Genomic DNA, 24,486 nt, shown 5'->3' on the forward strand with positions numbered 1-24,486 from the left:
CAGCCAAGCCTTTTATAGATTTTCAGAGGTTTATTTCGGTGTAAAGAAGAGGGTCACGAAGCCCCGCAAAAATAAGATGTTATGCGCTAGTTTTTTAAGTGTGATTTCAATTGAATTTCTTAAAAAAAAAAAAAAAAAAATTAAAACACGTCAAACTTCAGTAAGGAAAGATATGAACTGTCAATTTCGCGTTACTGTTGCATGAGCGCCATTATTTACAGTTAAAAATAACAGTAAAAAATATTCAAGTATGAATAACGCCAGTGATATAAGGTAATCGTTTTTTTGAAAACCTGTTTACTGATTTGTATATTTTATGATGAAAATTCCTTAAATATTTTCTACAAAAAGATTATTTTGACTGTGTTTCGGCAAAACGTCCTTAGTTGAGATCCTGCGGTTTGGCGAATGGCTGGCTTCAATACTAGACGGTCTCCTCTACCACTCTACCACTTTCCGTTGACATTATAAAGCACCCGCTGTAAATGAAAAAAATGTCACGTGGCAGAAGTCTTATTTCCTCGGGATTTTACAGCGTTCAAGACAAAACGCCCTATTTCAACTTAGGTCATTTGACTCAGTGAATAATCATTCTCTGTATGCTGCCCCGATTTAAGATGAGGCATTTAATACTAGCCTACTGGAGGCTGAAAATAAAGAAATTAAGCTCAAGGTACAACGAACTATTTTGAGATAAGGTAGAACATTGTTTTATAAAATGATTTTTCTCAAAGCTACGATTTTACTCGAAAATACCCAAAAACTAACCTGGTACCTATTATCTTTACCAAACTCAAGAAATTTGATCTGTTTAAACCAGTTTTTCTGTGTGCACTCATATAATCAGTTTAGCCTTAGTGAGATAAACTACTATTCAGGCATATTGTAATTAAATATTTAATATATAGAGTTGGTTAGATATTTTATATAATGCGTTCTGTGCGGCCAGCTTTCCATAATTCTCTGTTGCAGTTTCCATAATTTTGTAAATAAAGTTTTATATTTTCATAATATTTTGGTCTATTTCGTTATAATTACGCTGACTTCACTTCTTGAGCGTGGTCGGGATAACACGTAAGTACCACCACCCTTTTCATCTTCGATCTGAGCCAGCAGTGAACCATTATTTGGTCACATAAAGCCAGTTTTTGATATCAGGTGCCATGAAGTCGAGCTACCAAAGCGAAATTTGACTCTTGTTTTGAACTAACGTAACACCAAGCGATAAAAGAATCACACAATTCCTCAGTGCTTACCCGTTTTCCCGCTCTTTAAATTTCCGGCTAGACTGTTTATAGTCTAGCATTATTTTCGTTTTTGTGGAATCTTGCTATATTTTCTATGACCTAATTTGACTTCCTAACGATTCTTAATAATATTTATGTTTAGGTAACTAGAAAAATATGTTAAGAGCCTGTCTGAAGAAGGGTTCCCTGGGACCTAGTTCTGCTCGGTGAAAAGAAACTTTCGGGAAACGAACCTAACATCCTTTCATTTTATTCGGCAAACCTTTTTGATTATTTGGTGCGTGTTAAGAATCAGGTATACACGCGAGAAGTGAATTTTTGCTAATGCTAATGAAATAAAACAAAATAGGATGAAAATATAATTGTTCATGAACAAATTTTGGCTATATATTTGCACATTAGGGGGGATGGGGGTAAAGCATATATATTAAATACGTAACCTAACCTAGGTACCTTTTTTTGCCCCTTCAACCCCAAAAAACTAAACTTCTTAAATCTTTGTCACGGAGTGAGCAATACCTCACAAGGCAGCGAAAACCTGTTTTTCAAAAAGTATCTCTGAGATTTCTCTCGTGTTTACCGGATTCTTAACAAGTACCGATTATTTATACCAACAAATTATTTTATGCTATCGACAATCAAGTTAAATTCCAATGTGGTTTCTAAAACTATTAGCACATATTTATTTTAACTACTCCTAGTATTTGTGAGGACATTCATATGGAAAATGTGTTTCTAAATTAAGGCCCTAAACGAATTTTCTCGCATTTGTGATCTATCAGATCTTTTTCACACTGGAAATTGGTAGTGTGCCAATTTTCGAGTTGGAGTCGGTTATAACTTACAAAATATAGTTAAATGAATCTTTAAAGCAGGGATGTGGAGTCGGAGTTAGTAAATATTTGCTAAATGGAGTCGGATTCGGAGCTGGAGTCGGTATATTGAAAATATCTGGAGTCAGAGTCGATTATAACTTGTATCCGACTCCACAAAAACAGTCCCATAACGCCTTCTGAATGGCTACTGCAGCCCTTCTGAATGGCTAATGCCTACTGCAGCCCTTCTGAATGGCTAATGCCTACTGCAGCCAATTTGATGTATATTCTTTTTTCTTTCTTTGGGCGGTTTTCTATCTCTTTATAAGTTTAGATCTTTCAAATGCATTTTCTTTTTCTGCTCTTCTGATTTATGGGATTTTTATCAGTCTTGAAATTCTGTAATAATAGGGAGGTACTCAATCTGAATTCACCCTATAAGTTACTATCTATCTTGAAAGGGGGGAGGATAAAGCGAGAGAAAAAATCAATTTTCCAATGTCGATCGTTCTTTATATAATGTCAGAGATATTTCACCAATTTGACTCAGATCCAGGAAGCTCTGTTTGGGAGTTGGGTAGAGGGGGAAAGGTAATAACACTATTTTCTGTCCTCTGAATTGTCGACATGTCCTTTTAATTAGAGACAATTTCCTTTAGTGGATGAGCTGATTTTTAAGTTAACGAAATTTATTTAGGGTTTATTGCTTTGCTTATATCCGAAAAGATTTTTGTAGAGGTTATAGAAGAATAGATGGTCTAGCTATCGGAAAACGACGCGGAAGATTTTCAATTAATATTCATGATTTATATTTTACGCCTTGAAAATTTCCTACTTGCGATTGAACTTTTTGGAGAAGAAAAAAATTTTTTTTTTAGTTTCTTTCACTTTATGTCTGGTTTTGTATGTTTTAAATTAACTCATCAAAATTGATGTTCATGCCATACATGTACCTAAGACAAAGAACTTATCTACTTGAATTAAATACAGAAAAGTTTTTTAACTCAAAGTAAGGAGCAACATTAAAACTTAAAGCGAATAGAAATTACATTGTATATGAGGGTGGTCTCTCCCTCTTCAACACCTCGCTCTTTATACTAAAGTTTTTTAGTACTTTTGAAAAAAGCTTCTTATTGTTCTAATTGAACGACCCTTGTGTTTCAGTTGTTGTTCTTAAACAATTGGGACAACATTCAAACTTTAACTTTAGCTTTTGATACCAAATTTCGATAACAGAATTCTGGTTTTTAGAGTTTCGGTTACTATTGTGCAATGCTGCTCCTTACAGTTCGTTACCACGAACTGTTTGATAAATTTTTAAAAGGGTTTCAGGATTTGATTCCTAAAAATCCATAGTATAACTCAACTGTTTTCTTGGAAATATTAAAGAACGTTGGTCTAGAAAGCAATTGTTTAACCTTGGCTGTTACTCAACTATCTATCAAAATTTTGAATTTAATATTATTTTTTTTATTTAAAAGTCAAAATAAACGAATATAAATATTTAAGAGAGGTCTAGCAGAGAACTACACTTGAAGCAAAGACTATCTACATCCAACATTTGTTTTTATCAACCATAACACATAACTGCCATGGAAATGGCAGGAAATTACAGAAAGATGAAGGAGGCTACCCCACCATGGTAATTCGCGACTTTCCCGGCTGATAAAAAAAAAGTCCAATAGGTTTCCACCGGGTCTTAAAAAAAAAAAAATGGTATTTTGCCAAATGGCTTGATGTGAAATATATAAACCATAATAATTAAATATTTCCAACTTATAAATTTCCATGAGCCTATAATGCCATAGGAGATTGATGCTCTGCTTGGCAATACGGGGCCCAGGGATCGAACCCCATTGCAGTAAGGTTGGGCGACATGCTTTTGAAACGCCTTCGACGCCCAATACGTCATCAGTGGCTCTGGAGGAGCCACTGATCATATATATATATATATATATATATATATATATATATATATATATATATATATATATATATATATTCATGGTGACTGCGATTCCCTTTCCCAAATTTTTTCTTTGTCATTGATGAAGAGCAGTGTCAATTTCTGGCTGATGTGGTAACACACTTCATTCGCTTCCTTTTTTTTGTCCTGGAAATCTGTCTTGACCTTTCAGAATTTCTAGATTAGCCTACCAGGGCTATGAAAGGTATATTACGAAGCTTCTGAATACAATATTTATACCCGATAGAAACTCATGACAAATGGGGATCAACGCAACATTTTTGTGATACCACTTTGTCAGTCGCGCGGCAAAACAGCTTGATTTAAAATGCCAAATACTTTGGCAAGATGAGAAAACAAAAGGCAAAGAAGGCACACGAAGAGTGTAAACAAACAGTGTCTTTGCCAACTGCAGACATTGCCAAACTTGGTTAAAGCCAAGTCTCTGATCACCTGGTTGTTTCGGGCCAACTTGGTCATGATTCACTGCCAATAATGCCGCATGGCAAAGTTTGTTTTGTTTTTAATTTCGGTTTATGGAAGTTCTTTGACTTGTGGAAATTATTCTTTTTTACAGAAGTAACAGATTTAAACACAAACATGCTTCTATATTAATAGGAGATAGTGATTTGTAGGCATAGTTTTTTTCGTTGGACTGAATATGAAACTTGAATTGAGCATTAAATAGGGTTAAAATCGTTTGTTCGTGTGTTGCAAATAATGATTCGGGGAAAGTTTATCTTCAGTCTTTGAGTTGGTTGATTTTGTTTCTTTTTCTTTTTTTAAGAAATAATCAATGTTGCCCATTCGCGAAAGTGCAGGGGAGAGGGAGGAAAAATGGTATTTTATTTCTTTAATGAAAACACTAAAAGGGGTATTTTACCATGGAAATACTAAAAAAGTTTTTTTTGTGAAATATAGCGGGGGGGGGGGGGGTAAAAAAATACCTAGGGGGAAAATAACCCCCAACCCATTGGCTTCGACGGTAATAAATGCCATAGATATAAAGTATTTATGTATTTTGGTAAATAATAGTGATATCTAGTTTGGTTTATTCAGATGAAGACTTTTTTTTTTTAAATAAGACAAATGGTATTCGAAATTTTATAATAATCCCTGGGAAATGATACTCTCCTGAAGCTTAGCTCGTATTAGTTGATGCCAAATTACTCATCGAGCTTAAAAGAGAGAGAGAGAGAGGAGGAGGAGGGTTGATTAAGAGAAGGGGGAAAGAGGATTCGATTCAAATACATCAGCTGAAAAAGACTAAAGTAAAATGAGCTTATATTTTGTTAAGTAGTCGTAAACTTAGTTATGTTGCGTAGAAATTGTCACGTTTACATTTTGCGAAACAGTTCAGCTGTATTCTTTTTACGCTATGATTTAGATCCAATAATTTCGGTTATCTGTCGTACTCTATCGATAGTGACTTCGAAAAAAAACCCTACATGTCTCCTCTTCAATGTTTCCCTACTCAAAGCACACTATTTGTCATCATTCTTTTTTACTTTTTATTTTTACTTCATTCTTTTTTACTATTTGCCATCATCTCAAATTGCTTTTTTTGGCGCTTAATATGTTTTGATATTCTACAACGGGGTGCTACCATTTCGGCGAACCGTCACAAGCACGAAACGTCATAACATCGAACCGTCAGAACCTTTGACCGTCATAACATCTAAAAATTTTTATAAGTTTATATAATAGTAATAAGTATATAATAGTTTAGAAACAAATTTCGGTTATATAATTGCACATCAGGGGGGGGGGAGTAAAGCATAGCGTATATTAAATACGTAACCTAACCTAACCTAGGTACCTTCTCCCCCCTAAACCCCAAAAAACTAAAGTTTTAGATTTTTAGATGTTATCACGGTTCGAGGTTCTGACGGATTTTTTTGTCGATGTTATGACGGATTTTGTACTGCTCCTGACGGTTCGATGTTACGACGCCTTCCCTTGTACAACATGAATCGTTGATAGTTGGTAGGTGTTAATTACTTTGATTTGCTTAGTACACCGTAGGTCAAAAGGTGGAAATGCTGAATATATGATGCAGTTCGTGAGGTTGTATAAATAGCTCCTTATATGCATGTAAGCAAGTATTCAATAGCGTAATCTTAGACGATCAAATTTGCTGTTGCATTTGGTAATCGTTTTCTTGATTACTTTAACTTGTTTTTTGAATAGTTCATTTGATAGCTTGGAGCGGATCTTCCTACAGCCAGAGGCAGTTTTAGGGGAGGGACAGAGGAGGCACTTGCCCTGGGTGCAGAAATTTTAGAGGCGCAAAATTCAAATAAATAATTTAACGGTTATAATCATTTTGTAACTTTTGAAATTTTATTAATTAAGCAGAGGGTGGAGTAAATTATTAATTAGTTAATAATTTAAATAATAAATTAAAAAATTATTAAGTTAAAATATTAATAATTAAATGGGTACTTACGTGTTATAGTGGCCACACCCAAGAAGTGAAGTTAGGTTAATCATAATGAAATATTCCAGAATATGATGAAAACAGGCCGCCCAGAACGCATTATATTAAATAACTAACCTAACCAATGCTATATATCAAATATTTAATTAAAATATACATACATAATAGTTTATCTCACTGAGACTAAGCTAGTTATCTCTGAATGCAAACAGAGAAACCGGCTTTACTCAGATCAAGAACAATAGTGTAGTCACTATGACACGTAAATACCATTAAATGATTTAAAAAATAAATTATTAATTAATAAATTGAATATAATTAATTAATAATACAAATTTGTTAAAATTTGGCCTGAAGATTTTGTGGGAGACAAGAGGGGGGGGGGTCACTAATCAAGATTTTGCCCCGGGCGTAAGAGAAGCCAGAACCGCCACTGCCTACAGCTTACCTTTTCTCCAAGAGCATGTATTGACTATTTCGCTTCTTTTTGCTTTTTTGAATGAATTCCAAGATGCGACAAAAAATGTTTTTGATGCAAAAGGTCTAGGGAGATGGCATCCAAGAAGTTGTAGGGCTTTTGAGTCGGGATTAAATTTTACGAATTAAATTTACTCTGTCTTTTTGCTTCGTAGATAAATCAATATGAATTATCAAGTTAAAATTGACAGCCAACAGGAATTACTATGAATGAATTAGTAAAACCTAAAACTAAATAGAAAGTAAAATGAATAGTCAAGTCAACCGTGAACCCGAATTAGCACCAATAAAAGTGCAGCAACTGGCCCCGCATACCCTCTAAGGACTATAGTGACATTCGTGCTTTACTGAAAGCAAATTATTTTCTGAATTTTATTTTTTTAGAAATAAACAAAATTTTGACATTCAAAATGAACAGATGGAAATTTTTGAATCAATTATGGAAATTGGCATATGACTTATTTCTAACTTACCCTTGATGTTGATTGAATTTGTTTTCCAAACTATTTTTTCTGTACAAATGGACGTAGCCTATAGTATTTATATAGCCTAAATGTAGATGCGGTTTATACCTACGGCATGTCATTGACATTCTAACCAGAAGAAGCTCCTTTAAAGTTTAGAATCTCAAGCTACCTTATGTATTTTCTATTCCATTTTAATATATCCTTGGAAAACGTAGTTTAAATGTTGTACCGGATTTAATACAAAACTCCCTTTATGGTCAGGGCCATACCCAAAATTTTACGTGGGAGGGAGGGACAACTGTTGGAAGACTAAGTTTTATTTATCCATAAAATTACGTAATTGTTATTTTTGCATTGCTGCTCACACATGTTCTTTTTTTGCGGGGGTAGGCTTTAATCCCAAAATTACGTCTCCCTGGGCACGGTTGTTCACGCCTGAATGCCCCGATTTTGTTTTGGTTTGGTTGCAAGTTTTTCTTTTGGCTGCTTAAAATTTATGAAGTTTTTGGGGTATTACAATATTTTTGTCAGTGTTGACACGTTGAACCGTGAAAACAAATAAGACAAATCAATTAGTTAAATTTGGAAACGCTTTTCGTCCGTAAAAGTCCAAAGATTTAACTTTCGGTTGATGCCCAAAGACAACTGCAATTTCGAAGGAAAGCTAAATTTCTTAAGCTGTTTTGCTCCGTTTGTTTTTAGCTTATTTTTTGCTTTTTTTCACCCACTACTGTTAAAAACTGCAATACCCCCCCCCCCCATTATTTTTGATACCCATAGACAACTACACCTTCGAAAGGAAGATACACTTTTCTGAGCTGTTTTGCTCTGTTTGTTTTTAGCTTATTTTTTGCTGATTTTTCGCTCTTTTTTTTTAATCCGGCCTCCGTAATTGCCAAACACTGGATAATTGAATGGGGATGTCTTCTCCCAATTTTACTTAATTTTAAAATTATATATATGGTTGTTTAAGTTCCCACTTAACCCATTCAAACATCCTGATTTAATTTTCAATGTCCTTGGTACTTTGAAAGCTGTTTCTTAGTTCAAGTAGCAAATTACTTAGATGATTTCTATATGACTATTTACTAGCAGGACGTTTCTTTATTTTAGAGAAAAAAATAAGAAATTTTTTATAAAATACAAAAAAAAGAGAAAAAAAATGACCAAAAGCAGATTCAAAGTCATTTACTGTTACAAAGTACCATGACTATTGATGTCGTGTCTGGTTGCGGTTGGTAATTATTTCCCGCTAGGCAAAAACAAAATAATTTGAGACCAAACAAACCATGCAAACAGTAGAACGGAATTTTTACTTCTTTTTTTTACGTGTTTTCTTTTTGTTCCCTATTTTGCCTCTGGCAAAAGTATTTAGACTGTCACGAAATACCTTTATTTGCCATTCTTAAGATAATAATAATAATAATAAAAAAAAAAAAAAAAAAAAAAAAAAAAAAAAACGAATATTATGCATGCATGTAACTATAATGATAACCATAAAGTAACTGTAAATGGTATGTGTAACTCAAAACCGTAATAGCAAACAAAAAACAACGTGAATATGTTATAAAATGGGATGGGGATGATTCCTACTTAAATTTTTTTCTGTCCTGCTAGTCTTTTTAGTTCGTTTTTCTTCTAATTTTTTGCTAACTCCTACGAATAATAATTTTGTATATTTTTTTAGAATATATTTTAGGAAATATTTCTGGGGTTCCAGAAATATTTTATAGCTCGTTTACTTGAAACTGAAAATAAGTTTCTCGTTATCACTTCGATTTGAAATTTGAATGCTCAAATTCTTCTTGGTTGTTACACATTACGAGTACATAAACACTAGTATACATGTTGCTTGTATATAAGTTATATACTATAATTATCCTTGGTAATATGTGTGGGACAATATTAAAACGTATCGTTCAGAACTGTAACTTCTGAGCTATAGGTCTTTGATTTTTTTTTTTTGTTCAAGCTACTATTAGAATTTATGTGCGATACTTTCTTAGAGAACCTATATGAAATTCATTAAGTGATGATATTTCTAGAAACCCTAATTCGTTTTTCCTAGTTTTTGATCCGACTTTTTCGTTCTAGGCTATACGCATAATCCATACAATGGGGTTATCTACAGTGATACAATTTTAGCTACTGGAGTATTTTCATCTAAAGAGCTGTGGAGATTGTCGAAAGGTAAAATTTATTAAGCCTAAGAAATTAGATTTTCTAGAGCCGTGTAAAGGGTGTAACACTTGGTTTCGCAAAATACAACAGATCCATCACATTATTGCGTCTTGGCTTATGAAGGTAAAATGTGAAGCATATATTCCAGCAAAAGGTATCCTCCCTTCCTATTGTTCCAAACTTTATTTTTCTTAAATTAATAGCTATTTTTTTAAATATATAAAATTTTCATTACAACCTTATTACTTTGGAATTTGATCAAATGGTATTTGGCCAAATACCAAACCACATATATTTTTTGATTGCCACCTATTTTGATCATTATTGTGAACGTTGTACTACAGTGACGCCAAGACACCGACTGAATCCCAAAAAACTAAGAAAAAATCATTGGCTTGGATTTTATCAATCCCAGATCCTTAGAAAACAGGTGAATCAGATGATTACATAACATCAGGTTCGTCAGATGTACGCAATATTAGAGGACCATCATATTTAATTCAACCTAGAAGGTGCGCCAATTGGGTGGGGTAGGGGTAGCAGGTTTTGGCACGACATATACCCCCACACCTCCATATTGTTTTAAAATACCTATTTTTATATTTTCATAAAAAAATCAAATAATACCTAAATTGAAAAAAAAAATCCTTGCCCCCCTCCCCGAAAAAAAAAATCGTGATTTGACGCCCCTGGAACCTAGTAGCTCCAAACCCTAACGGCAACTTCTTTTGCACTTTTGGTTTTGGACTTGCCAAAGTATATGATTAATTCATACAGAAATTTAGGCCTCGGCCAAAACATTCAATAATACCTGACCCCATCTAATACCACAGTGCCACATCTAGTACTTGCCTCAGTTATTTGATAAAATGACTGATTTTGTCACATTATTCTGACATGTATGCATTTCCATATTATCATTATATAAAGTTAAGTATGGGACATCTTTCCAATCCTATAAGGGGCTTAACACTTGGTTGCGCAAAAGATACCATATCAATCACATGAGATAGTGTATACAAACAAGAAAGAAATAGCACTCTGTTTCAGATCAAAACGAGAAAGGGGGAACTGCTGCTAACAGTGGGTGGGAATTGCTGATTCTGTAAGATTCCTAACACTCGTTGTGCTTTCGATATAAAGTGATTTATAATCATGTAATGGATTTCCGATTTGAACCGAACATGTGATAGGAGATATTGGAAGATATTGTAATGAAACTAATGACGGTGGGAAGAAAAGTTCCTTATTCTGTTCAGTGCTGCTTAAGCTGAGGATAAAGAATAATTTTGAAATATTATAGGAAGAAAGGGCGTCATCATTCTTTGCTGATGCTCCAAAATGTTTTGAGAAGAAAAAAATGGTTGAATCGGAATAAGGTGTGGAAAAGTTGCTTATGTATGGGGCTCAGTTTTAACACAGGTAAAATCCAGAGAGTTGACATCCGAGATATGGGATTCCCAAGAAAATAAAAAATTTGTCCTTCAAGCTAGGTTCTGACTGGAGTATTTTCGCTTTGATTGGCGAATTTCCCGTCGCCCGTTGAATCAAATGTTATGTAAAGGACGAATTCCTTTCACTTATATTTTGGACCAGAGCTGAAAATTTCGCTTAAAATAGATAAAAGTTTCTAAAACCAAAAAAACGTATTACTGATACTCTTTCTTGAAGAATTTTCCAATGACTCTTTTTTAGAAATCTTCTTGGAAGATTTTAGATGGTTTTGGAAAGATAAAAAGAAATCTGCAATTGGTTAATTCTAGATACTCTTTACTTTTACTTGTTGTAAAACTGTTAGTAGGTGTATACATGTCGAACCGTTATGAGGGATCAATATGTTCACCAAGGGAGGGGGCTAAAAATTTTTAGTATACGATTTCATAGGCGTATTTTCTTTCTTTCTTTGAAAGAATTTTCAAAATTCTGTTGGTTAGCCACAGAACAAAAACGTGTCTCGGATCTGCAGCAATACGGCAGAAATTGGCTGCGAAAGTTCAAAAGCGTTTTTTTTTTTAGTTTGTTTAAGATTTATAGGAGGGATTGACCATTTGAAAATACCTTTGGAGTTATTTACGTTTATTATAATGTTTATTGGACAAGGAAGACAGGGTTGTATCCAGGATTTTTTTTTTCGAGTGTGGGGGAGGTTACAAAAATGATTTTTCGGGGGGGGGGGGGGTAGAACAAAAAACCCAAAAAAATACAAAAACGGCCGGACGATCATTTCCGGGGGGGGTGTTCAAACCCCCTAACCCCCCCCCCGATACGGCCTTGAAGGAAGGTTCAGCTTGGCTTTCAATGCCTAAGGTTTATACCAAGGTTTTCAAAAGAAAACAAAAATGGTAAAAGGTTGAAATTGGCAGTTTTATTTTCTTTTGCCTGAAATAAGCCTGATGTTTTCCAAATAATAATCGAATTTATACTGTTTGCTAATTCTTGAGTCTTCGAGGGGGCGGATTAAATACCCTATCGCCCCTTTGTGGGTGATTTTTTTTCAGATACTTCTGTCATAATGAAAGGAAGACCTGGTGTCTTCTAGGTAAACTAAAAAGTCACATTTTTAGAATCTTGTTATACCGAACATTTAGTATGTCATTTTTTATATTAGGAGTATAGTTCCTATAAATCTTTTAATTCTTTAAAATTCTTTAATTTTTCATAAAGAGGTGATATTCTATAATTCTTTTTGCCTGCCAATAAGAATTCATAACATCATCATTTTATATTTAATCAAATAGTCTCTACCACTTTTTATAAGTATAAGACACCATTTTAATTAGCTTATAATAATAAGCTAATTGCACAAGGCTAATAATCAGTGGCTGGTTTTCATAAGAGAATTTATAGAAACCAAGGCATAGATAAAAGAAATTTTATAAAATAAATTACAGCAGTTTTCCAAAATAGTTAATGCTTCCGCACCTAATACTGTAATAGTCTGCAGTATTATAAATCACTTTAAACTATATACCCAAAGTTGAGAAATAAAACATGTTTTAGATATCCTTTAAGAAATTAATGCAAAATATCTTTAAAAAATCTAAAACATTTGAAAGTGTTCTCTTGGTCTCTTGGTAAATTTAGCCACTTTATTGAGGTGAAAATCGTTTCAAACTTTCCAAGAGAATGAAATGAAACTAATGCTTAGATTTACTAAATATATTCGTTTTTTTGTCTGTTTTTATAGATATCTAGATCTTTCTATCAAGGCTGTACCCCAAGAACCTAGGGCTTATCCCTCCCCCCGATAATTAAAAAAATACACACCAATACACACATATCAGTTATTTAATTAGTAAAAAAATACTTCCAGTCTTTTTATTGGCCCCTCCAGAAATAGGCTTCATCCTCCCTCTCGTATCAGTATCTTGGGTACGGCCTTGCTTTCTATGTAACTCTGATCCCTTGCTTCTTATAGTATATTTTGTGAAAATCCAATTAAGGAGGACGTTTTGTTCCACAATCCAAGGGGTTGTGCACTCTCTGTCGGAGGTTTGAAGTTTTATACCCCCGACCCTACCTCCTTTTTCTATAAGCCTCCTTTGGTTTTAAGTGTCCTCAATTCTGACTTTCTTTTTATGCCTTCAGTATTATGCTTATCAATCTAGTGCGCAGACTCTTACTATAAAAAGGATATTGAACAGCCATGCCCAAGTTCTTTTTTTACGGGTTACCTACGCACGTTAATATGTTAAGCATGACGTGTATCGAAGTTTCGAAAAAAAATAAATAAACACAAGAAAGTTAGCGATTCAATTGTGTGTCGACCAAAATGTTTTTGGTCGATTATTGGAGCGTGCGGGGTAGAAAATGAACCCTAGACGAACGACCTATAGTCTTTGTACTGCAAATTGAGTATGGTTGGTATGCAGAGCCGTTCCTAGGGCTGGCGGTGGTCGTGAGAAAAGTAATTACGCCCTCCCCTTCTGACGCAAATACAAGCAAAGAAGGCCGATTCAAAGTTAAAAGTTAGATCAAAGTGGGCACCCCCTAGCCACGACGCTCGGGGCAGCTGCCCAAGTTGCCCAACCCCCTTTGAACGGCTCTGCTGGTATGGAAGCTCACGTGACTTACACTGAAAAGTATTGGACACGGTCGCTTTTTTTGCAGCCTCTATCATCACAGGTATGAATGGCATTTCCGCACCAATGAATCCGGTAAAATTGGAAGCACCAACATATTACTGTAGCAGCTACACACCGCCTGGACAAGACCAACATCAAACACTCTTGGTAACCACACGAGATGGGGGCTACCTTGGACAGATTGACAGTAAGTCTTTTTTTTCCTATTTTGATTATTTTAATTCTTGAAAAGCATGGTATTTAGTTTGCGAACCAATTTGATCATGCCCATGTAACTAACTGTGGTAAAATATACAAAATAATACTGTCTTTTTTTCTTATTTTTTATACACAATCGTGTGGTAAAAAAAAGTGTTCAGTTTTTTTTTTTTTTTTTTTCACTTAAATATCATGAATGTGTTAAGGTACATTTCAGTATGAACTTTATAACACTAGCTTCGAAAAAAACATGCAACCTTAAATAGTTTTTTTTCTTTTTTTCGTACCAGTTTGGGTTGGATTTTAAGTTATATCTTTTTGAAGTATCCTAATGGACAAATTCTAACCGGCTTCTAAAGCAAAGCATCCAGTGTTGAACGGTTAAAATAATATTTTTGTCGCTTTTCGGTATCAGTCCATATTTTAAGAAATAACTAGACCTCAATAACTGGAAGAAACCGACTTAATCAATTGGGCTTCTTAAGCCTCAGTTTTGCCTTTATGTTGCTTCTGTGAATATTAGACATATTCACAGAATATGTCTGCACAAAAAGAATTACTGTTATTATGAGCGGACTCACACAGTTGAGTCGTGGCTCAGGCCACGAAGGTCCCTTGTCCCCCCGAAAAACATAGTAATTGGTGCTCCCTCGGACACTCAGATACGGGCTTCCCTACCTCTTTTTTTCCTTTTTTAGAATATCTTTCCTTGATAGTGTCAAGAGATCCACCGTTATTTTTCCATCTCGAGAACCTCAACCGCCAGCTTTAAACTGGCTTGGGCAGGCAAAATCGTCCCTCAAAAGAAGGAGGACTCGCCCACCTCTAACCAGCCATTAGTGGTAAGCGCTATTCAATCCTCACCAACCAGAACTAGGAAGAGAACTTCTTCCCTTGAACTCGAATTCCTCCTCAAGGGTCCTTTTCTTGTGCCATGGTAGGTGCTTTATATGTCAATAGGGATTGATCTCCAGATTTTGGTTTGGGCAGTCATTCCTGGCTTGCCGCTACTCGTCAGACTCTAGGGGGTTCCCAGTGGGTTGACGACGACTGAAGTAAGCCACTTCTTGTACCCCTTAATCTCAGCCACCCACCCCCACACACACAGACACACACAAGCACACCTACGCCCATAATAAAGCCTCTTTGGTACTTTTGTCTTATAGCCACCAGACTTAAGAAGTGAAGTTAGGTTAATCCTAATGAAATATACCTAAGTATGATGAAAGTAAAATACTTTTGTAACAAGATTATGGATTACAACAGGGAATTATGGAAATAAGGCCCCCCAGAACGCATGGTACTTTCTTGTTAGCTAGTACACACTCAAGAATTGAATTTAGGTTTGTCATAAAATTTACCAAAATATGAAAAAAATATAATAAGTAACAAAATTATGGAAACTACAACAAAGAATTATGGAAGGGGGAACGCTCAGACCGCATTATGTTAAATACATAACCTAACCTAAACTAGCCTAACCAAAATACCGACTAAATATTTAATTAAAATATAGCTACAATGTAGTTTCTCACCATACCGAAACTAATATTGTCTGGTAAATAAAGACCATGAAAACAGGCTATTGTGATATGTTCGCGATACAAAATCTCTGAGTGGGGTGGCTTTAAGACACAAGTACCGGCTCTTTGATTGGACATATGAAAGTCTAGAAACATTTGTGATAAGAACCTTTTTTTTCTTATTTTTATACATAAAAAGCATTAAAAATCCTCATGGCACAGATGTGTCTAAATCTTCGCCTATACTGTGAAAGTGCCTCCACTACCTTCTTGTTGTTCTAGTAACAATAGAATAGGAAAATATGTTGTATTTTCTTTGGGTCGTTTATCCAGTTATAAACACCGCTTTACACCGTTTATACCGGTACATCGTCCTTTACACCGTTTATACCGGTAGTTTAAAATATTCCGGTTACTTTTTAAGTTATTTTTCTGAAATAGTCAACACATATATATCTGACATCCAAAGAATTCTTTGTCAATGCTCTCCAATTCACTGGCATTTCTTACTGTGTTCAAAAATGACCTGTGGACTCAACAGTATCACCAGGGGAGAGGCTTTAGGTAAATGACACTTCCACCCCTCATTTGACCAAGAGTGCAAAATTTTGGTCAAATAATGTCATGATAACTACTACAAAAAAGGATTTACTCTGTCCAAAAATGGAATCTTGGCTACTCCCGCGATTTAACACTCAAAATATTTTTTTTCTGCTTTTCAATATTCATCTTGAGCTTTTTTTTGTGAAATAGTCCATGAAAGAGCATTCAGAACTTTTTATGAAAAGATTACAAGAAAATGTAGGAAGAAAAAATTACAAATATGTTTCCTAATATATATTTATACTATTTTTTCTCGTTTTGAAATATTTGCTAAAATTACAAAATGAAAGTGATGCAGTAATTCACAGTGTATGCAGTTTTAGTAGCCGTTTGTTAAACTCTGGACCGGTTGACAAACCCTTCAAATGCCCGAAAGGATGTACATTTCTAGGTGTAATTTCACTGAAGTCTATGACACATTACATATGCAGTATGAATTTTTACGTGGTCTATCAATGCTGGAGGCCGGTTTCTTGCTGTAGAATATAACCTTAACCAAGGCCGTATCCAGGACTTTTGTTTGGGGGGGGGGGGGCGAAGAAAAAACTTTAAAAAACCCATCAAAAATGTTTTTTTATGCATTTTTACTATGTTTACGAGTCAGGCAAACATCTCAAGGGGGGGGGGTCAAATCTTCTACCCCCCCCCCTTCCATGGATGAGGCTTTGGCCCGACTCACGTGAAGCATGGTTTAAATTAATGGCTTGTGCATTGAATTTTCCCTATAAAATAAGGGCAGGGACCCTGTCACCCGCGGAAGCTTCTTCAGTGAGTCATTGTAATGGGTCGTCTTTCGGCCGCTCTTCCGTACTATTTATTTATTTAGTTAAAAACCCGTCTACTAAAACGTGACAAGGACGAAGCATAAGATGAAAAATATAAAGAAATGATCATGACAAATCAACACGAAACAAAATCAAGGACAATATATGAACAAAATCAAGTGAAGAAAAAGCAAATACACACATACAACATCAACAAATTCAAACAAAAATAAACCACAAAATAAATCCCCGCAATAAAAAACGCAATAAACGCAAATCACTTAAATATTTGTTGTTCTTTTGTAAATAAGTAATTACTCAAATAATTTAAAACCCAACAAAAGTATGGGGAATATCCACACAACGTTTTCTAAAAATTATAAAAAAAAAAACTAAAGTCGGATTAGCCTTTTCGTTCTTCGTTTAAACGGAGATCTCTATTGCTTGCTCTTTGCCTTGCTATTCCACCTTTTAAGAATATCAAGCTATGCAAATAATTTTGATGATTCATCCATCTACACTTTTTATTTATTTAATATTTTATTTTTGCTAAAAGTATGCTAAGTGTCTTTAAACTCTCTTTTATTTCTCTGTTTAATCATTTGGGTTTCATTTCACTTTGGTTGATTCTTACCCAAAATCAAATGCAAAGACTTTCAATATAAACGTGTGAAAACCGATATGATTCTTGGGGAAAATTAGAACACCTGCCCAACATAGAAAACTTCAGAAAAAGACACCTGTACCTTTTTCCGAGGCCTTGTTTCTCGATTTTAACCAAGTTTTACTATTAAAATTACTGTTCACAGGGAAATTATTACTTCGGCTGTGGGAAGCATACCCTAAAGCTTTATGCACCGAAGTTTGGAGGGATTTTGGTACTTTTCACCTTAGTCAAACTACTCAGCTATAGGGGAATAGGAGTAAAAACATTCTTTTCGGTTTTAAAGTGCCGGAACATCAAAATAAAAATCTTGTTTACCCCCTGAATCCCATACCTGAAAATCGGAATTCTCTATGACATTTCTTTTGGTTGTGTCAAAATTGTGAAGTTTTAAAGCAGCACGGTGTGTCGTCTGTGGGTGTGTCGTCTCTATTCCATTTAAGACTTGGTGCCACTATTCTCTCTTTCATTTAATAAAAAAAAGAAAAAAGGGCAATGATTTGGTATACATTTAATAAAAAAAAGAAAAAATGGCAATGATTTGGTATACCCACCATCCCATTAAGATTATTTATTCCTCTAGCAAGACAGATCGATTGGAGTGCTAGTCCACTCCCTATTGCTCCGTTTTTTTTTTTATATATGTTAATCACTGCTTTTTCTCTCTCATTTTGGTAATTTTGTTTTACCATTTTGATTCAGACTATTAGTAATGTATTGCAGTTGCTGCATTGTAAAATTTTTCGACAATGATAGTTGTCTAATAAGATGAGGTATCAGCCCTCCCTCCTCCGATCAATAAATCTAAGGATATTCGTGTCACTTTTTACTTCTTAATGACTTTCCAGAAGCGTTTTTAGCCAACTAATCAGATCGTTTTAATTTTGACTTTGACTACTCCCTCGTAATTATCTTTATTTATCCCCTGAAATCGTCTTTGTGACGATCCTTTAAAATTTATACTTATGCGAAAGTCCATTCTTGTAATCAAGGGAAAAGACCTTGAAGATATATAATAAAAGAATTTAGTTTGCTCATTTTTTTTTAGTTTACGTGCACGCCTATTATGGAGAAACCAAATTGTTTCTGAGTTGAGAAAAACGTATTTATTTGTGATTATTTTAGAATATAAATAAGGTTTTCTTTAGTCATTTAGACTCGTTAGTATTAACGCTGCAATTTTTTGGGAGTCAGAAAAACCTATATTTGATGCACTCCCAGCAGCCCTGCGTCTTGAAAGTGAAAATTGACTCTTATAAGTCTGCTATCGCTTAATCATAATTATGCTATCTACCCCCGCCCAACAGGTCAATCCTGGCTATATTTATGCTATAGCTCAATTCTCTTTTTTGCTCGCGTTATCGTTTACCATATGCAACTAAATTAAGTTGTTTCATGTTATTTCTTTTTTTTGTTATTTTTGTTGTTCCAGGGGCTAGGTACTGGGCTCAAGAATTCATTAGTTTCGAATACGTCCCTTAATTATTTGTCTTACTAATATTTGCTGATTAGGCATCGCCATCTCTTTCAACTTATTTTTTTAGAGGGGGAGTGGGGTCGTAAATCTCCATTCAGCACTTTAAGCAAGCTCCCCCCCTTGGAGGGGGGTTAGGAACTTCTATCCTTTAAACTGGTTAAAAAACGTGCACTTTCTCTGTTTTCTGAGGCTAAAGGTGATAATAACTAAAATTTTGGTAATTTTAGGCTGGTAATTAAAGCATTGCATCATAATCAGTATAGAAATTAGGTTTCAACTGGGCTAGAGAGAACTAGCTGATCAAAAATTACCTAGTAATTTCGAAAGGATGTGTGCCATGTTCTGCCACAGGTCATATTTCAAATCATTTTTGTGTCAACTGGACGAAATGGGATGGGGGGGGGGGATGCTAAGTGTAGAGCTAAAGACCTGAATTGATTAGTCACCCTCTTTCGGTTTGTATGACCCAAACCATATTTGCCTAAATCAAATCGTTCTTACTAAGAATTTCTTTAACTTTAGGCTCACTAATAACTGGACCGCTTCCTCTGCACAGAGGCTCTCCAAGTCCAATAGACCCAAGAGGTTTAAAGAGAATTCGACGTCTAAGTTCAGCCGACGATGAGGGTATGGAATTGACTCATGGCTCTGTCAATGCTATGAAAACTGCAGCAGATTTGAGCTATTATGGACAAAGTCCGGCCTCGCTTTCGAGCCAGCAATCCTGGCACTCCGAAATGGATCACGGTAAGTGGCCATAATATTTGATGTTTGTTCAGTGTTTGTCCTGTACCGTATAATTTTGCGATTTAACTAGTTTATCGACGATACCCCACCTACACTGCCGTACTTAGCGAAAAGATGCATGTCAAAAACCCGATTTTAGAGCAGCTAGGATTTTAACCCTTTCCTGGCGGGTCTCATCATATGGCTACATTTTTTTTTTGTTTCCTCCCAAGGGGGGAAATAGCGCAATATATACGACCTCAGGTTTCTTGATGTTGCATTAAATTGTGTGTCATCAATTCAGGTCCGTTGTTGCCTGGATCAGTCGTGACTGTAAAAGATTTAGGTTATAATTAGATTACTTTATTATTAATATTAATATTAATTTAGGGTAAATAGTTGCTTTCCAGACATTTTTTTTAATGTCTAAAGGTTTAGCTTGGTGAATTAAACTTCCCAAGATTTTATTCTTTGAAATCTATGCAGATCTCTGAAAGTTTTATTCTCACGTATCTGCTAATTTCTTTAAGAAATCAAAGAAAGTTTGTCCAGAAAGCGACTTTTTGTCCTAGTCTTCCGTTTTTTTTTTTTTTTTTTTTTTTTTTTTTTTTAATACTCGTATTAAAGACATTTTCTGGTAACGTTGATAGAAGGACCAAGTATTTCTTGACTTATAAGCTTTTGAAAATTTCTCTATTCTAAAGTGTTCACGTTGTCTTGTGGAACTTGTTTCTTTCCCAAAAGTAATGTATTAAACTCTACTCTCAGAAATAGTCTTAATTGGCTTCATTATTTTTTTTTCTATCACTCATGCAGTTCTCTAAGTGAACTGAAGGCCTATTAACAAGAAGATTTTACTAACGCTCGGATTTAGCAAGTGCTATCAGAATGTTTCGTAGAATCTTTCAGCCAATCAGAAAATCTATGAAAAATCTGATTGGCTCAGATTAAAGCTAGGCAATTATTGATATCAATAAAACGTGAGTGTGAGTGGGCCTTAATTCAGTTACAGGGTCAATCGATGAGAAATCATTTGAGAAAAATTTGTTTTATTCGAACTTACGTATTAAGGTGTGGAATCGTCGATATGAAAATATAGTTTAGTCATAGTAGGCTCTGATTTAGCTAGTTCTTAAACATAGTCTTAGAAAAATTAAAGCAATGATAGGGAAGTATGAATTGGCATATTATTTTCATGCCACTTCTTATACTCTCTCAATCATTCTGGCAAACAAATAGCAAACTAGAAAATCAGTCTTTTGTTTCTATTCTCAATTGATTTTTGTAAAATGTTTTTTACAATTAATTAAAAAAAAGAAATGATTTGTCATAAAGTCTTACCCATAAAACACACAACTGTATATTGTGGATATAATTTCTTTTTTTTGTAGTGAAAAAAAAAAAAAAAAAAAAAAAACAACGATAATTCTGCCTTCCCCAACCTATGTTACATGTTTGCTTAAATGGTTGTATGTATTTAAATGGTTGTATGGTTAAATGGTTTTATGGCTGATGTATATAAAGTCTCCTTAAAATCTCCTTTTTTTAACTGACATCATTCCTATTATATTCATCAAAACATTGCGATATAAGTCTATTGATTTGACTGCCATCTCGTCAAGTTTTATGTGATGATAAATCTTCGCAACGAAACGTAAAGCCAAAAACAAATTTAGTTTTTACTATTCTATTTTGTTTTAATCAATTTTATTTAATCCTTTTTTTAACTTGTTTTTTCACCAGTAGATTAATATCAGATGAGTATGGACAATTTATGCTAAAAACATGGAACTTAAATAAGTGAAACAAGTTTAAAATATGCGGCGAACTTTTGTTTTAAAGGAAACGTCAAAACCTCATCGATAAAATCGGATGACCGGTTCATATCCGGTCAATCCGGTTCAATCCGGTTCAGATAGTTCAGTTCAGTCCACTGATATAAATCCAGTCAATGTTCCTTTTCATAACACATTGCTTTTCCCCCTCTTTTATTGCACATTACTTGTATTTTCCCCTGCTTTGTGTTTAGCTCACTTGCGCTTTGCTGAAAAAAATTTTCTGAATACACATGTGCTTGACTGAATCTATTTCTTTGATGAACCCTATTCCTATTAAGGAACATGATTGATGACACCTCAATTGCCTTCCGAAATTTAATATTAATCGATCACATCTCCACATTTTAATCCATCAGAGTTTTGGGAACTAGAGCTTTTCAAAATATTGTTTTACCTTATTTCGGTAATGTCAGTTTTACTGAGGATCTACTGCTTAACTCTTTGGGATATTTATTTTATTTTTTATTTTTTTGTTATAACGAATGTTAATAGACTAAAAAAAGGAAAATGTAGGTTATTTTTCTTGAAGTGAGATTGTCTTTGGGCAACTCCTAAACTTTGGGTTTAAAACGCCTTTGCAAGGTGACGTTAATAATGTCATAGGTAAAGTCTACCCAGGACTGCTAATCAGAATGTTTTGTAGAATCTTTCAGCCAATCAGAAAATTCTATGAAAAATCTGATTGGCTCAAATTAACGCTAGCCAAATACTGGTATGAGTGGCCTTAATTCAGTTAGAGTGTCAATCGATGAGAAATAATTTGGCCCATACGAAAAATTTAAAAGTTGCATGCTTAGATCTAACTTGAAAGTAAAATTTATCTTGACATTTAAAATCACTTTATGTATAGATTTTTTTTTGTCTAGTTGTTTTATTTAAGTGTTGTGTTTTATTGTCAGTTTCAATTATACTAGTCATTGCATTGTCCCTTTGACTGCTTTACAATGCCAATATTTAGTCATCTTCAGGAATCTAGCTATTTAAGTATGTGATTTGAGCAGACGAAGGTCTACGGATGTAGTCATTTACTTGTAAATGGTAAAATTTGACAGAGTAACGAGTGAAATGGTGGTATTATTTGGTGGCTATTTAGTCTAATACGTTTGATTTATTTCTCTCTATTTTCTTTCATGTTGTTCAAGTCACATCTTTTTATGTTATTAGACAGTCAAGAATTAGATACTAGATACTAGAGATTGTTTGGTGTCAATGTCTTAGCTTAGAGAATTCATGTTCGCTTTCAGGGGGTCGGATCCCTAAACGGGAGACAGAGTCGCCCTCTTACACGCCCCTGACAAGTGGTGGGGTGTTGCATGTGCCTCAACCTCAGGTTTCGCCTGGGTTACCGCAACCAGTGCGGACACCCTCTAACGAGGGACCATTGGCCTTAGCTAGTCATGAAGGAAGGGTTTTAAGCCCGGAACCGCGTGAAGGTAAACTAAATTTTATAATTTGTATTTTCTTCAGCCTACTCCATTGTGTCGCATTCACGCTTGGAACTTCTCCCTTTATTGTGTCTTGGTGTGCTTTGCTTACCTTGTAAACTCTTCATTTACAATGAATATATCTTAAAAAACTATAATCCATATTTTCTTTTTTTCTTTTTTTGGTACGCAACTTTTAAAATAGTACCTTCTCGCTTTAAAAATTTCTCTCTGCACTGAAAATCATATTAATTGTGAGTTAATACTGTTCCTGTTATTCTTCTATTATTCTAATTATTTTACCTGTTGAAATCATCATGATTCAAACAATTCTCTTTTTTGCTTTTTTCTTCTTTGTGTGTCTCCCTGTAGTTTTTTTTTTCTGTCAATCTTTTTCTTTTATTACAGCATCAGCTTAATAATGGTTACAGTGTCAATACGTTAATAATTACAATTAAAATAATTTCGAGAAACAGCATCTGAAACCAGAGTTACATAAATGAATAACAATAGTAATAAAAAGTAATTTCAAAGGAGGCTACTATGAAAATGTCAGTCCTTCTTGTAGCCTCCCCCCCCCCGCCAACCTATTTGTTTCTATGTGTATGATCCCCAAAATCCTGTAAATAATGCCAATAAAATTCTACTTAGAAAGTAAAAAAGCTTGTTCTGGTCCATTTTGCAAAGCAGTGCACTTAGAACCACGGGTCGATTTGGCAGACTGCTGAAGTACGAACAACATAAAAATGAAAATATCCCCCCCCCCCAGACCCGTTTTAGGTCTACTAATTCTTGGAAACCACGACTATCTAAGATTTTTCATTTATTTCAATAAAAATTATGAAGTTTCTAGGGCGGTGCCTCATTTTCGTGTGTATTGCCACATGCCATGAAAATAATAAGCAAAATTTAATAGTTATATTATGTATAATATAACATTAAATTTTTACATTCTACATACTATATTATACAACATTACATATATATATATATATATATATATATATATATATATATATATATATATATATATATATATATATATATATATATATATATATATATATATATATATATATATATATATATAATCCGTAATAATAATCTGTTGGTTCCCAAAGACAGCTACACCTTCTAAGGGAAACTACATCTTCTTAAGGTGTTTGCTGCCATTTGGTTCTAGTTTATTTTTCCTGAATTTCACCAACTTTTTTGCGTTAAATTTAGCGCCCGTTACTACCAAAAACTCCACAACTTCATATGCATGTCTTTTTCATTAAAAGTAAAATTCTCGATTTCTTATTTCTTTTGAGATACTGTTGTTTAAGTTATTATTTAACCAGTTCAATCAGCTTTTACTTTCACCGTCTTTGGTGCAAAAAACTACTACCAAAAGTACTGGTGCACTAATGGTGCAAAAGAAAACTACTACGTAAAAAAGTTACTACCAAAACTGCGTAACTTCATATGCATATATATTTCATTTAAAGTCGAATTTCTCATTTAAGATATATGGTTATTTAAAGTTTCTGCTCAACCAGATCAATCAGCTCTCATTTTCACCGTCCTTGGTAAAAAAGAAAGTCAAAGA

At 34.3% G+C, this 24,486-nt stretch overlaps 1 protein-coding gene across 7 annotated transcripts in view; it reads left to right on the forward strand.

The window, feature by feature from the left end:
* Positions 1-24,486, forward strand: part of NfI (Nuclear factor I) — a 166,178-nt gene that overhangs the window by 113,428 nt on the left and 28,264 nt on the right. For 5 of the 7 annotated variants that reach the window (XM_089100368.1, XM_089100365.1, XM_089100370.1 and 2 more), the window contains exons 7-10: positions 9,507-9,602; positions 13,704-13,865; positions 19,430-19,654; positions 22,716-22,904. In XM_089100368.1, coding sequence (XP_088956494.1) covers positions 9,507-9,602; positions 13,704-13,865; positions 19,430-19,654; positions 22,716-22,904 — 672 coding nt within the window. The remainder of the gene's footprint in view (positions 1-9,506; positions 9,603-13,703; positions 13,866-19,429; positions 19,655-22,715; positions 22,905-24,486) is intronic. The other 2 variants (XM_089100369.1, XM_089100371.1) reach the window with 2 other exon arrangements.

The sequence above is a fragment of the Artemia sp. Qi Xiang Cuo genome, chromosome 14 (assembly GCF_049724085.1).
Source record: "Artemia sp. Qi Xiang Cuo chromosome 14, ASM4972408v1, whole genome shotgun sequence".
NCBI classification, from domain to species: domain Eukaryota; kingdom Metazoa; phylum Arthropoda; class Branchiopoda; order Anostraca; family Artemiidae; genus Artemia; species Artemia sp. Qi Xiang Cuo.